Here is a 13,612-nt window from a genome sequence, read left to right as displayed (position 1 = left end):
GGAAAGGACTCAAAGAGACAGAGTCTCAAAGTAAGGGGACTGATGTCAGTGTGATAATATCATAAAGCTCCTGTAAGAGAGCTTAGACCATGTAACAATAATAGGATATAATAAGGAAATTCATGTGCTTAGGTAAGGGGTGTATAGTACATTTGGCAGAAATGCTTAAGGATTGAATAAGAAAACTGGAGTCAAGCTCTAGACTGTGATCTACCTAATGTGAAGGGTCAAATCGTACATAAACCAACCAAAAAAAAATCATGTAATTAAAACACTTACACATTCAAGTGCTTTAATGCTTTTAACATTAAATTTGCTCAGTTGGCACTCAGAACAAGATATAAAAAATACAAAGGCAATATGCCTTTTTATCAACACTGCACTTTTACCTGTATCATACATTCAAACTGGTACATACAAAGGCCCAATTCTGCCATACTTGGTTTAAAAAGTTCACGAAGTCTATAATCTTGCATTAATTTAACAAATACACAGAAAGCTTCTTCTTCTGGCATCTACATTGGAAGGAAAAAAACAACATAGGTTAATGTTCTATGATACACAAATAAACCAATGATATTTAAACTAAGTACCCAGCCAATCATAAGCACTGTTTGAGTGGCTGTGTGCTGCAATGCTAAGAGCAATTAGCTAAGAATCAGAAAGTTCTAGTCTCCCATTCCATCACCAAGAACGAGAAGTTAAACAAATCTTACAATCTCTGAAACCAACTGTCTTAACTTGCCTCATTCATTAATTCAACCAACAAATACTGATTTATAACCAGATACTTTTCTCTTTCTGGGTATGCAGCAGTGAACAAAATAAACACAATCTCTATTCTCAAGGAAACTGAACTTTCTAATGGAGGGAGGCAGACAAGACACAGAATAAATCAACTAATATGTATGTCAGATGGTGACAGATGCTACAGAAATAAAATAATGTAGGGTAACAGGGAATGCTGGGGAGACACACGGCTATTGATGTAGATCAGGAAAGGTCCCCTGATATGGTAACAGTTGAGCAGAATCCTGAAGAAAGCAAGGGAGCATTTGAGGAAAGAATAGTTCCAGAAGACCAAAGAGTACAAAAGTCCTAAAATGGAATCACACTTGGCATGCTCAAGAAACAGCAAATAGAGAACTACTAAATTAGAATACTATGAGTGAAGCTTACGTCATGGAGGAGAAATAACAGGGAACCAAAATGCAGAGGGCTGTAGAGGCCATGGTAAGGATTTTGACTTTTACCTTAAGCGAGAGAGAAGGTTTTTTGAGGATTCTGAGCAAAAAGTCATATGACATGGTGTAAGTATTAAAAGGACATGTTAATTATGTTTTCATATTATCTGAAATTAGGGTTTAAAGTTATCAATTTCACATTTTATGTGTAAATCACCAGAAAATCATATCAAATAAGATAATCAATATGAAAGCTCTATAAAGAGCTACAAAGATATTCAGAATACTTAGGCAAATAACTACCCAAAGTGTTAAGCCATCTTTCTCAAAATTATAAAATTTGCTAATTCTCATTCATTCCCATTATACCGGTGTGTTTCAAAAGAGAACATCCCAAAGGATCGCCAGGCCTTCTTCCTGCTGAAGACTGCTGCTAATAACAAGACATTTTCCCTGGCCTTGACACAGCCACGGACAGGAGCCAAGAGTTACTCTTGGCAAAACCTGCACTTCTTCCTTCCTCTCAACACACATGGCCACAATTCTACTTTGGAGGTTATCTCTATTAATTATATCAAGCTCCACAGTCCCACTGAATTATGTCAGTCACTACGAGAAGCCCCAAATCCCAGGACTCTCATCCTACATGATTTTACTGCTCCCCTAATCTGACCCCATTTCCAATCTTTCCTAAATCTTTTCCATAGCATTTTCTGGAACCCATATCCTACCATGAACAGAATAGTCTACCTATATCCTCAATTTCTTTTCCAAATGTTGCTCTCTTTCTTTAGCTGAAATCTGGATCTCCCTTAAGAATATTTCAACACTGAAACCTGGCTCTCTCCTAAGGTAGTTGTGTTCTCTTTTCTCTCCCACAGCACTGGAAAGGGACAGCGATTACCGAGGTATATGTCCTCAGGCGATTTAATCATTGTACGAACATCATAGAGTGCACCTACACAAACCTACATCATATAGCTTACTATACACCTAGGCTATATGCTATATAGCCTATTGCTCCTAGGCTACAAACCTGTACAGTATGTTACTGTACTGAATACTGTATGCCAACTGTAACATATTTGTATATCTAAACATAGAAAAAGCAAAGTAAAAATAGGGTATTACAATCTTAGGCGCGCACCATCATACATGCAGTCCACTGTTGACCAAAATGTCATTATGGAGTATGTAATTATAATTTCCCTTTTTGTCTTACAACAATTTCTTGTCTTCTGAACATATCAAAACAAGTTTCATTCCCTCTCCTCTTTGCAATAGCATTAATATGGGAACTAGAGGAGAATTTTTTTAATGGCAACATTTTAAAAAATAAGTTGAGGTAATTTGGCAAAAGAGGAAAAGGGGACAGAAAAAGTATCACTAGGTCCTTCTCAAAAAAATTGAAACTATGGTGACAAAATGAAAAAATGTGACACGGAGTGGCATATACCAAGTTGTTTTATAGTCATTCCTTTCCATTAGAAAGAAATCAAGATGCTTGAGTCCTAGAGCAATGTGCTGCTACATACTTTCTCTGTGACTCTGAGCTGATGAGAATCCATGTCTTTTGCAAAGGTCTAATGCAGACAATATACCTAATTTTATAGGAGTGAGATATACACAAAACATACATATCCATCACTTTTAACCATTTTGATACAATATGTACTAACTTTGCAAATTTTATCAGACTCTCTGAGTTACATTTCTAAACTGAAGTTACGGGACAACAATATACCATAAGGTGTGAGCATAAACTTCAGAAACAAAAAGAGGAGCTTTTCTACCTTATGGCCCTGGGCCATAAGTGACTACTGTTGTGTTAATATATTGCTGCCACTGACAACAGCTAAGTAGATCAATCACCAAAATATTATTTATTACTCCAATGGTAGTAATAATACTTATTGAAGTTAGTATTTCTACCACCACTGCTTGCCCTGTCTTGAAGGAAACTGTGATTCCTAGAGGATTCACAGGATCCACAGGATTCCTAGAGAGCTAGGTCAGCTGTTCAGAGATCCAGACCACAAGCAGAGAAAAACTGCTCTTTAGATGCCCAAGAGAAATAACTACTAAAAGGTTATTGTAGAGCTAACAGGAAAATAAAAGGACCAGAACAGCAGCAAAAATCACTAGACTGATAATAAGGATGTCTGAGTTCAATAATGAAGGATCTACCAGTACTAAACAATCATAAAGTAGGAAAATCATAATTTCAATTAGCAATAATTGTGCCTCGGATAGACCTCATTGGCTAAGAAACTGCCACTGCGCAAAGCTGGAAAATCATAATTTTGTTAAACAACTATACCTTAACATTAACAAATCTAGTTTTGCATTGTATTATTTATAACCTAATTCCACTTAGAAATCAATAACCACTGGGAGCCCTTCTTATGTGTTCTTACATATGCTATAACACAGAGTAAAAATTATTTTTATTATAAACCAGTGTCTCTGACATCAGGTTTATCAGGTTTATTCTACTCAGAAAAGAGGGGTGTGTATACTCCTGACAGCAACAGAGCTTTAAAACTCAAAGCAGTTGGGAAACTGAAGCAAAGCATCAGGAAACAGTTTGTGATTCCTGCTTTGTTTTTATCTACCAGGATGCATGATCTTGGGTAAATCACTGAACTTTCACTGCCTATCTCCTATGGGCCAAACACCATGCTAGGCTTTTCTACATACATTACCTCAAATAACCCTCACAAATAATCTGAAAGTAGATAGTATTATCTTATTAAGGCTCAGAGAGAGATTAAATAATCTAGCCTAAATTCATACAGCATGTGCAGAACTGAGTTGCAAAACCACCCTATATGACTCAAACCAAGTATCTCCATAATTCCTTTTCAGGACTAAAATCTGAGACTAAACAAAGAGTAACATGGACTTAACATTTCAACAAAGTTGAAGAGATAATACTATATGCCATTTCCCTTCAAAGCTATGATTATCCTACCCCAAATTCTGAAAACATCCCACCCAAACCCACTACACAATCACTCAATAACAAAGTTATATCCTTAGGGGGTGAAAGTGGCTGAGTACCACTATTTTAGAGCATACAGTGAGGTATGCATAACGAGCTTTTAGCTCCGTGATAAATTAAATTCACTATAAATCTCTAAAGATATTGTACAATATAAACAAGATTTTCTTACCAACACTTTAATTATTCCCTCCTTGATTAGAAAAAGATTACTCTTCATTAAATGTTAACAAATAAGATTTTAAACTACTATAGATACAAGCTTTAGTAGAATATTATAGTAAAAATGTATACATCATTAAGTTGAAATTTCATTTGGTGGTAAGGTATTATTGTATGTTATTTTAACATGTTTAATCTTTTAAAGTGCAAACTAAATATTTGTATTCAAATTATGCCTAGGAAACAATACCCATATCCACTTATATTTAATAAAAACAAAGATGCTTTTTAAACTCTCCAATCCAACTTTAACAAAGAATTTCATTGGACATTTAATACTTATATTAACTTACCTGCATAAGTAACAATCCAACTATAAAAGCACTTCCTTGACAGTAACCAACCTCACGATCTACTAAAGAATAAGCCTAAAAAGTAAAAAAATGTTGTTCAAAATACATGGTAAGTTATAACTTCCTTCTCCAAAAAACCTAAAATTGGCAAGACAGGCAGATTAAAAGACCATTTGTTTTTGAGAAAAGCTTTCGCTTGCTTGTTATAGATGTTACCCTATACATATTTAAAAAGCAAATGTTTTATTACATGAAATTTTTATTTTGACAATTTCCCAATCCAAACTTGGTAGCTCCTAAAGACATAAAATAAAATAAAATACAGGAATTTGTAACAGGGCTTAAACATCAAGTAAAATTGAGCCAGGCATGGTGGCTCATGCCTGTAATCCTAACACTTTGGGAGGCGGAAGCAGGTGGATCACCTGAGGTCAGGAGTTCGAGACCAGCCTGCCAACATAGTGAAACCCTATCTCTACTAAAAGTAAAACTTAGCTGGGTGTAGTGGCAGGCGCATGTAATCCCAGCTACTAGGGAGGCTGAGGCAAGAGAATCACTTGAACCTGGGAGGCGGAGGTTGCAGTAAGCTGAGATCACACCACTGTACTCCAGCCTGGGCAACAAGAGTGAAATTCCATTTCAAAAAAAAAAAATCAAGTAAAATTTATATTGATGTAGATAAAACTAGACTAGGTTTAAGGCAAAGGATTGGCAAAATTGAAATGATTTAACAAGAAATCAGTATTTCACAGAGGTAGCTGAAATAAAAAGTAACTGTGAGAAGGGAAATGGTAATATTGAAGAAAAAATGTCAATGGTACACCTTTCAAGGGCTAAGTGCTCTTAACAATGCTGGTCATAGCAAGCAGAAAAATTTGCTAACTGTAGGAATGCAGAGATGATAGGAGAAACCCACATCCCAGGTTTTGAATTTCACAGATGGTGAATTATCCATTTTTATGAGGATCCCTCTATGGTATGTGATTGACTAAGCTATTCCATTTCCATCAACTAATGCTGAATAATGTAGTAAATGTTCTAACAAGTTCTCTACACTAGACAGTAATGTAGCATCAGAATTAAGGCAAAAATAATGCTAACACCAATTTCATTGCCAAAGCAACTGATTATTGTGGTGGGAGGTCATGCCTCGTCGTGAAAAATGTATAATTTCAACCTTCCAGAAATTCATTTCATTTCAAAAATGAATAAATAAAACTTACCTTCATTACATTAAATAAAACCTCCTGTCCAAGGCTATCTTTTTCCTTAAAAAAGTTGTGTTCAGGATAAGTTCTAGCAATGTCCCTTCGGATCAATTTTTCACAAGGCGAGGTCATTTTCAGGAGTTCCGAATACTGATCCTTAATTGGCATACTTTGTGCACTGCATAAAAGCTGCCAAACTATTGCTCTAAAGTGATGGGGTATCCCTTTACGAACAAGTTCCTAAAAATAAAATAAAATTATAAAAATGAATGATTTAAGTCTCCTATCTTGCAAGCCAAGGAAGACTTATTAGGGGGTTGGAATGAAGTGGAAGACTTCATTAAATTTTTAACTCACAAAGCTAGCTTTACAAGAAGACTAGGGAACCCTGTAAGTCAAGGATAAGATTGGGCCCTGGGTGTATCCTGTTCTGGTCAGGGGATTAATAATGGTCACTTCACCTCAGTGTGTGGCCTCTTAAGGTAATGGACTTGAAACCTGCAGAGCTATGAATGACAGTACAGTACCCATCATTCAAAGGGCTGTTGAAGGCAAAAGAAAAAAAAAAGTAAAATACTGTTATCAAGAATGCAGTATGTCATAGCTTCATTTCTGAATCGATAAAATGAGAGAATTTAACTTCTAAAACAATTTTCGGGCCAGGTGGGGTAGCTCACAACACTTGGGGAGGCCAAGGCGGGAAGACTGCTTGAGGCCAGGAGTTTGAGACCAGCCTGGGCAACAAAGCAAGATCTTATCTCTACAAAAAAGTGAAAATAAAAAATTATACAGGTGTGGTGACACACACCAGTAGTCATAGCTACTCAGGAGCCTGAGGCAGGAGAACAGCTTGAGCCCAGAAATTCGAGGTTATAGTGAGCTATGATTGCACCACTGCACTCCAGCCTGAGTAACAGTCTCCATAAAATAATAATAAGTAAATAAAATAATTTTCAGTTACATATTTCTACATTATCAGGACCTCTGTAACAACTGATGTCTACAAATTAAAACTTCCAGGGGTACAAGTAAGTTAAAACAAATAAAGCGGACCTCTTTAATACATAGCTTGGAAGTTATATTTGGGGGGGGACGGCTTCTAACCCTCTATTATGTCTGACGCACTTTAGAATAAGAACTTCAACAAAGAACATGAATACCTTAACTTGCTTTTCCTTCTTTTTGCGTACATCTTCCCATTCATTAACAATTCTTCCCCAAAGAATCCAAGAATCTTCTTCAAGGTGACTGAGGTTGCTAGAGGCTGAAGAACTCGACACAAGAGAAGAGCCACTGTTTCTTCTTGACCCATTTACAGATCTTAAAGACTTACTATCCGTTTCTAACAATCTAAAACATAATTAAAAACTGTTCAAGATCTAATCTGACAGTGATATTAGAAGAGGCAGTGATGATACTTAGAGCTTTATTACTGCAATTTAACCATTGTTTTAAAATATAGTTTTAATAATATACGTAATGTAAATAAATTTTGGTCAGCATCAAAAAAAATTACCGCTATATTTTTTTCACCTATCATAGCAGTTTGAAAATTTGAAAAAGCAAATTATGTTACAACTTTTTGAGCTACTAGCCCCATTATAATTTCCCTTCATCTCCATTAAAAATTCAAATTAGGGGAAATCTGATGAGAAAAGTATTTGGGTAGGCTTCAGGAAAAAAGAACTTATACTTGGAAGAGGTACAACAAATCTATGAAATAACTAATCCTAAAATCTTTACAATGTGTCTAAGGTTTAAAAGTAAGGCAGAGCCCCCAAAATTAACCAAATCACTTTTCTTTTTTCATTTTTCTTCACACATGCATAACCAATCTCCCCAAAAAGTATTTATTTAGCCCATGCAGTGTTTGTATAAAAACTGAGCTTATTACTAATATATTAAAATTGGAGGATTTCACATATTTGTTTATATGCATTTATACTTTATAATTCTAGATTATCTTGAAAAATAAAAAGATAAGGCAAAACCGGTCCATATTTCTGCACAGTAAAAACAGGATATAGCTGCATGGGAGCTTCTTCCTTCAAATGCAGAAGGACTTTAATCCACTCACTTTCCATAATCCCTACAGTTTCCCCTAAAACTCAGGCCAGCTAACACTGCTATTTATTACTAGGCTTACACTGTTAAACTGGGACCTCCTCACTCATAAGACCCCTGTTGACTTTTGAGCTTGCAACCCCATGTTAGGCCTCCTCCTTATCTGTTGAAAGATGGGTTAAGATAATTTCCAAGATCCAATCCATGACTAATCACTACATTAAGTCTTTTATTTCTTTCACATATGCACCAGCTTAAAGGAAGGTGGCAAATGTGGCTCCATCACTATTTAACACAGCTACTACTCCTTCCAGTAATTCTTCAGGAAAAGTCATCTGCTTTGGGTACAAAAAATGCTCACAATACTAATTCATAAAATACAAAAGCTGAGAAAGAAAATAAACATATAGAGGTCAAATCCTATTTAACAGATTACAGAACCACCCTTTGAGAGCCAGATTTATATGCTACTCATCTTTATACCACTTAGAACATTTAGCTCACTGCAAAGCATATTAACTGTCAAAATGAAATAAAATCCTAAGTCCAAATTTTAAAATTCCAAATTCCAGGTATGTCATATTCAATAACACAATAGTATAAACTGAATAAACAAATTCTATCCTTATTGAGGAAAAATTTAATATATTTTCATGGCAACAATAATTAAAATAAAATTTCCCAAATATTGCTAAAAACATAAAAACATACTAAACAGCCAAAGTGAGCATGAACTAATTACTATAATTTTACTTGAAAAAAAGAATTCAGAACGAGGTCTCTGAGGAAAAGAAAAAGACAAAAAAAGAATTAATGATGATGTTTTACTTTAAATACTGTTTTAAAATACATATTATTTCACTAAGTCCATAATATATCTTATGAAAAAATTAGTTTACATAGGTAATTGTCCACGATTCTAAACCCTAAGAATTGTAAATGCAATAGAGAAACAAATTTTACTGAAATAACCTGAATCTTAGTTATCTGCTTCACTTATTTACTGACTGCTTGCTACGTCTCAATTAAACTGCATCACTATCAACAGAGATATGCAGTTCAAAGAAAATAATGGTTTTCCTAAGTTAAACCTAAGTTCGAGGTGTAATCCAAGTATAGATGAAGCAGCACCTATACAGAAGGCTTTTACAGAGTCAAAAAGTCTTGGATTGCTGAGTTATTAATACAGGTTCTAGGACAGGCATGAATATCAAGTGAATTCATAGCATTCACGAGTTAGAGAAGATTAAGCAGTTAACCTTCTAAGAACACTGAAATAGCACATCCAATTATACAAAGCTGTGTGGAATGTTTACAAACAAAATATCTCAAGACATTACACTATTTAAAGATACTGTCTCTGCTTTGTATTATTTCATATGTAAAAATGATGTAAAATAGATAAGCCCAAATATAGCAAAACTATAAAACTCCTAAAAACAAAATATAGGAAAACCTATTCACAACCTTTGGGGTAGGCAAAAATTTGTTTGCAGGACATAAGGAAACAGTAACTACAAAAGAAAAAATTGATTTAAAAACTAGACTTCACCAAAATTAAAGAGCTGTGCTCCTCAAAAGATACTATTTTAAAAAATGAAAAGGCAAGCCAGACCAGAGACTAAGAAAAAAAAAAAAAAGTCTAAATACAGGAATCTGACAAAAGATAGCACATGAATATATGAACCAGTCTTAAAGAAACCAAACACCACACTTCAAAAAATGAGTAAGAGACGTAAACTGATACTTTCTAAACAAGATAATCAAATAGCCAATAAGTACTTGAAAAATGTTAACATCTTTAGTCACCAAGGGAAATGCAAATTAAAACCAAACTATATACATATTAGAATGGCTACGATTCTAAAGACTGACCATACCAAATGTTGGCCAGGACGGAAGCAATTCTATCAATATTAAAAGTATAAAATAGTACAACACATTTGAGAACTGCTTGGTAATTCCTCATACAGTTAAAATACATTTCCATATGGTCCAGCACTAAAATGAAAACATATGTACAAAGAAGGCATAGCTGAAAGTTCATAGCAGCTTTACTCACAATAGCCCCAAACCAGAAACAATCCAAATGTTCAGAAAAATAGGTGATCAAATTGTGGTACATTCATTTCGTGTGATACTACTCAGCAATAAAAAGAAATAAACTGCTGATACGTGCATCAACATGGATGAATCCTATAGAGGTTAGGCAGAATGAAAGAAGCCAGGTGCAAAAGAGTACAGACGATATGATTCCATCTATATAAAGTTTAAGAACAAGCATAATATAGAAGAAAATACAGGAATAAATCTTCATGACTTTTGAGTTAGGTAAAGCCTTAAATATGACCAAAAGCACAAGTGACAAAAGAAAAAACAGATACACTGGAATTCATCAAAATTAAAACATTTTGCACTTTATTGGCTACCACCAAGAAAGTGGAAAGACAATCTACAGAATGGGAGAAAATATTTGCAAATCATAAGGGACTTGTATCTAGAATACATAAAGAACCTTTACAAATCCTTACAAATCAATAATAACATGATTTTAAAATAGACAAAAGATCTGAATAAACATTTTTCCAAAGAAAATGGCCAATAAATACATAAGATGTTCAATGTCACTAGTCATCAGGAAAAAGCAAATTGAAAACACAATGAGATACTTTACAACCACTAAGATAGTTACAATCAAGATGACAAATAACAGTAAGTGTTTGTGAGAATATGGAGACAATGGAACTCTCATACACTACTTGTGGGAATGTAAAATGGTACAGCACTTCAGCCTGGCAGTTCCTCAAATGATAAGCAAACAATTACCATGACTCAGCAATTCCACTCTTAGGTATATATCCAAGAGAAATGAAAATTTATATCCATCAAAAACTTATATACAAACATTCATAGAAACATGATTCATGATATAAAAAAAAAAAATCCAAATGTCCATCAACTGATGAATGGATAAAAAACATATGGTATACCCAAACAATGGAATACCAGCCACGAGAAGGAATTATATTCTGATACACACTATGACATCAATGAACCTTGAAAACATTATGCTAAATTAATGAAACCAGTCACAAAAGGGCACATATTCCATGAATACATTTATATGAAATATCTAGAAGAAAGAGAATGGAGATTAGCAGCTGCTGAGGGCTGTAGTAAGGGTGAAGGTAGTCAGGGAAACATGGACTGCTAATGAGTGTGCAGTTTCTTCTTGGAGTGATGAAAAAATTCTAAAATTGATTGTGTTGACAATTGCACAACTCTTGAGTACACAAAACACAACTGAACTTTACACTTTAAGTGGGTGAATTAAATATACGGTATACAAATATCTGAATAAAGCCATTATACAAAAAAGAACAGGTAGAAGAGAAGTTTTGACAGAGGGTGGGGTTGCTAGAAAGGACACAAAGGAATTTTCTGAGATGATGGACATTTTCTAATATAATAGAAACTTTCTAAGTCTTAATAGGTATGTGGGTTATACATAGGTATACACATTTTTTGAAACTCAAACTCTACACTTAAGAACTACACATTTCTCTGCATATTATTCATCAATTTTTAATCACTTCATCAATATCTGTAAAAAATACTATCTACTTAATGGCACTAGGGATAGTAAAACTTCAGTGAGAAACAACTGCATTTTATTATTGTAAGCCCTTCTGAACTTTTTAAAACCATAACTATTACTTTTTGTAAAAGATTATTTTGGGTATATTTTATAAATAAAGGAAGATATAAACATTACTTCATATTTGCCTTTTCCAATTTCCTGGTCATTCCAGAAAATTTTTAAATTCTCTAGAGAAAAACTTTAGAATTTTTATAATGAAGAAGCCCTTTTCTGTGAGAGAGTCAGAACATTTTGCAGAAGTAGTAATACTTGAATTGATACTATGAAGTCTCCCCCCAGTGAACTATAGCATGTATTTTTCTACAGCATGTAGAAAAATAAATTACATGTTCCTCAAGAATATGTAAACTTTATAGACTATGTAGTTAGAATCAAGCATTTTTATTCCTTATTGCTAAATGTGATGATGAACAACTCAAGACGGCTTTTAAACAGGTTTCCACCTAGTGTCAGTATAATTAAGATATTCTGACATGGCAGGGGAGGGGGGCACTGCCTGAAAGTCAACAATTTACAAAGCCTTGAGCTTGGCAGCTGAGAAATTGGTAATACAGCATTACTCATAGGTTTGTGGGCTAGTGAGAAGTATATCTAAAACTTTTTCACATATTTTCCTCCTCCCAGATCACATGGGTGCACTGCCTTACATGGATTTATTGCAAAGCAAAAAAAAAAAAAAAAAAAAGGGAGGCCAAGGCAGATGGATTGCTTGAGTCCAGGAATTTGAGACCAAACTGGGCAACATGGAGAAACCCCATCTCTACTAAAAAATACAAAAAAATTGCCAGGTGTGGTAGTGCACACCTGTAGTCCCAGATAGTGGGGGACTTTGGTGGAAGAATTGCCTGAGCCCCAGAAGTTGAGGCTGCAGAGTGCCATGATCGCACTGCACCACTGCACTCTAGCCAGGGTGAAAAGTGAGATCCTGTCTCGAAAAAAAAAAGCAGGGGGGACGGTGGGGGAATAATTCACCTCACTTCCCATTCCATCCCATCATAATCTCCTTCTAACACAAGAAGTCTGACTATCACAGATTAAAGAAAAAGAATACTGTCCAAGCAGGAATATTGTACATTGTAATCTAAGGTGTCCCTGTAGGTTTGTGTAGCCTCCTGGCCATTTCTTATACGCCACTTTTATACAGTAAGTAATTCACAGGCCTAAATTCATTCATTCTCCCAGAATGACAGACTAGGACATAAGAGGTTGTTTTTCTATCAACAAGGGAACACACAATCCTGTCTCCTAATTGGGTCACTACAAGTTTCTCTTAGAGTAGCTCCAGATCCAAGGGCAGCCATTCAAAATGGCTACAGTCACACATTAGTGAGACGGGGCAGGCGGGGGTGCCAATATACCATCTGGACTACAAATAGTATTAAAAATGGAGAGTCTAGGAGTTGTTGCTTCCAGAAGTTTGGTAAACTTTGTAGGGAGAAGGCATTTCCAGTTCCCTAATGGGTGGGACTGGGGAACAAGCTGAGAACGAGAAAATATTCCAGCACAGAGAATAGTCTCGGTCTTATCTTACACAGATGAACTTCACCATATCTTTGCTTCTGAGAATCAAAACTTCTCCTTACCAAGATGCCACCAATGTAAGGAAATTGACAGAGTACACACTTCATGATGGCCATGTAAGAAAAAAGAATAGCTTGTGTATGGCAGCATGCAGATGATAAACAGCTCCCCAAAAAAGCTTATCTGTAATACTATGATTTGAAAATACAAAGGAGGAAAGGGAAAAGAATGCATTCTCTTTTGAGTATCGGGAGTTTGAAGTACTTGGGAGAAAATCCATGTAGATAATAAGCACAGCAGTTGAAAAGACAAATCTGAAGTTCATAAGCAAGGTGAACACTACAAACAAAAATCTGGTAATTATCTGAAAACAGTTGATATTAAACTTTTTGAATATCCTACTGTACTCAGCTTAATGTTTTCCTATGGATACCAGAACTCAGAAAGCAGGATAC

The 13,612-nt window shown here is 35.0% G+C and overlaps 1 protein-coding gene and 1 pseudogene across 7 annotated transcripts in view; both read right to left on the bottom strand.

The window, feature by feature from the left end:
* Positions 1 to 13,612, bottom strand: part of EVI5 (ecotropic viral integration site 5) — a 271,308-nt gene that overhangs the window by 180,826 nt on the left and 76,870 nt on the right. For all 7 annotated transcript variants that reach the window (XM_033200700.1, XM_033200699.1, XM_033200704.1 and 4 more), the window contains 4 exons: positions 7,072 to 7,261; positions 5,927 to 6,151; positions 4,704 to 4,778; positions 390 to 515 (listed from right to left, as the gene is read on the bottom strand). In XM_033200700.1, coding sequence (XP_033056591.1) covers positions 390 to 515; positions 4,704 to 4,778; positions 5,927 to 6,151; positions 7,072 to 7,261 — 616 coding nt within the window. The remainder of the gene's footprint in view (positions 1 to 389; positions 516 to 4,703; positions 4,779 to 5,926; positions 6,152 to 7,071; positions 7,262 to 13,612) is intronic.
* On the bottom strand, positions 3,352 to 3,473 carry LOC117076920 (annotated as a pseudogene).

This window comes from Trachypithecus francoisi, unplaced genomic scaffold (assembly GCF_009764315.1).
Source record: "Trachypithecus francoisi isolate TF-2019V2 unplaced genomic scaffold, Tfra_2.0 Lachesis_group5, whole genome shotgun sequence".
NCBI classification, from domain to species: Eukaryota; Metazoa; Chordata; class Mammalia; order Primates; family Cercopithecidae; genus Trachypithecus; species Trachypithecus francoisi.
Note: the sequence above shows the minus strand (reverse complement) of the source record. Positions and strands in the feature narration are given on the sequence as shown.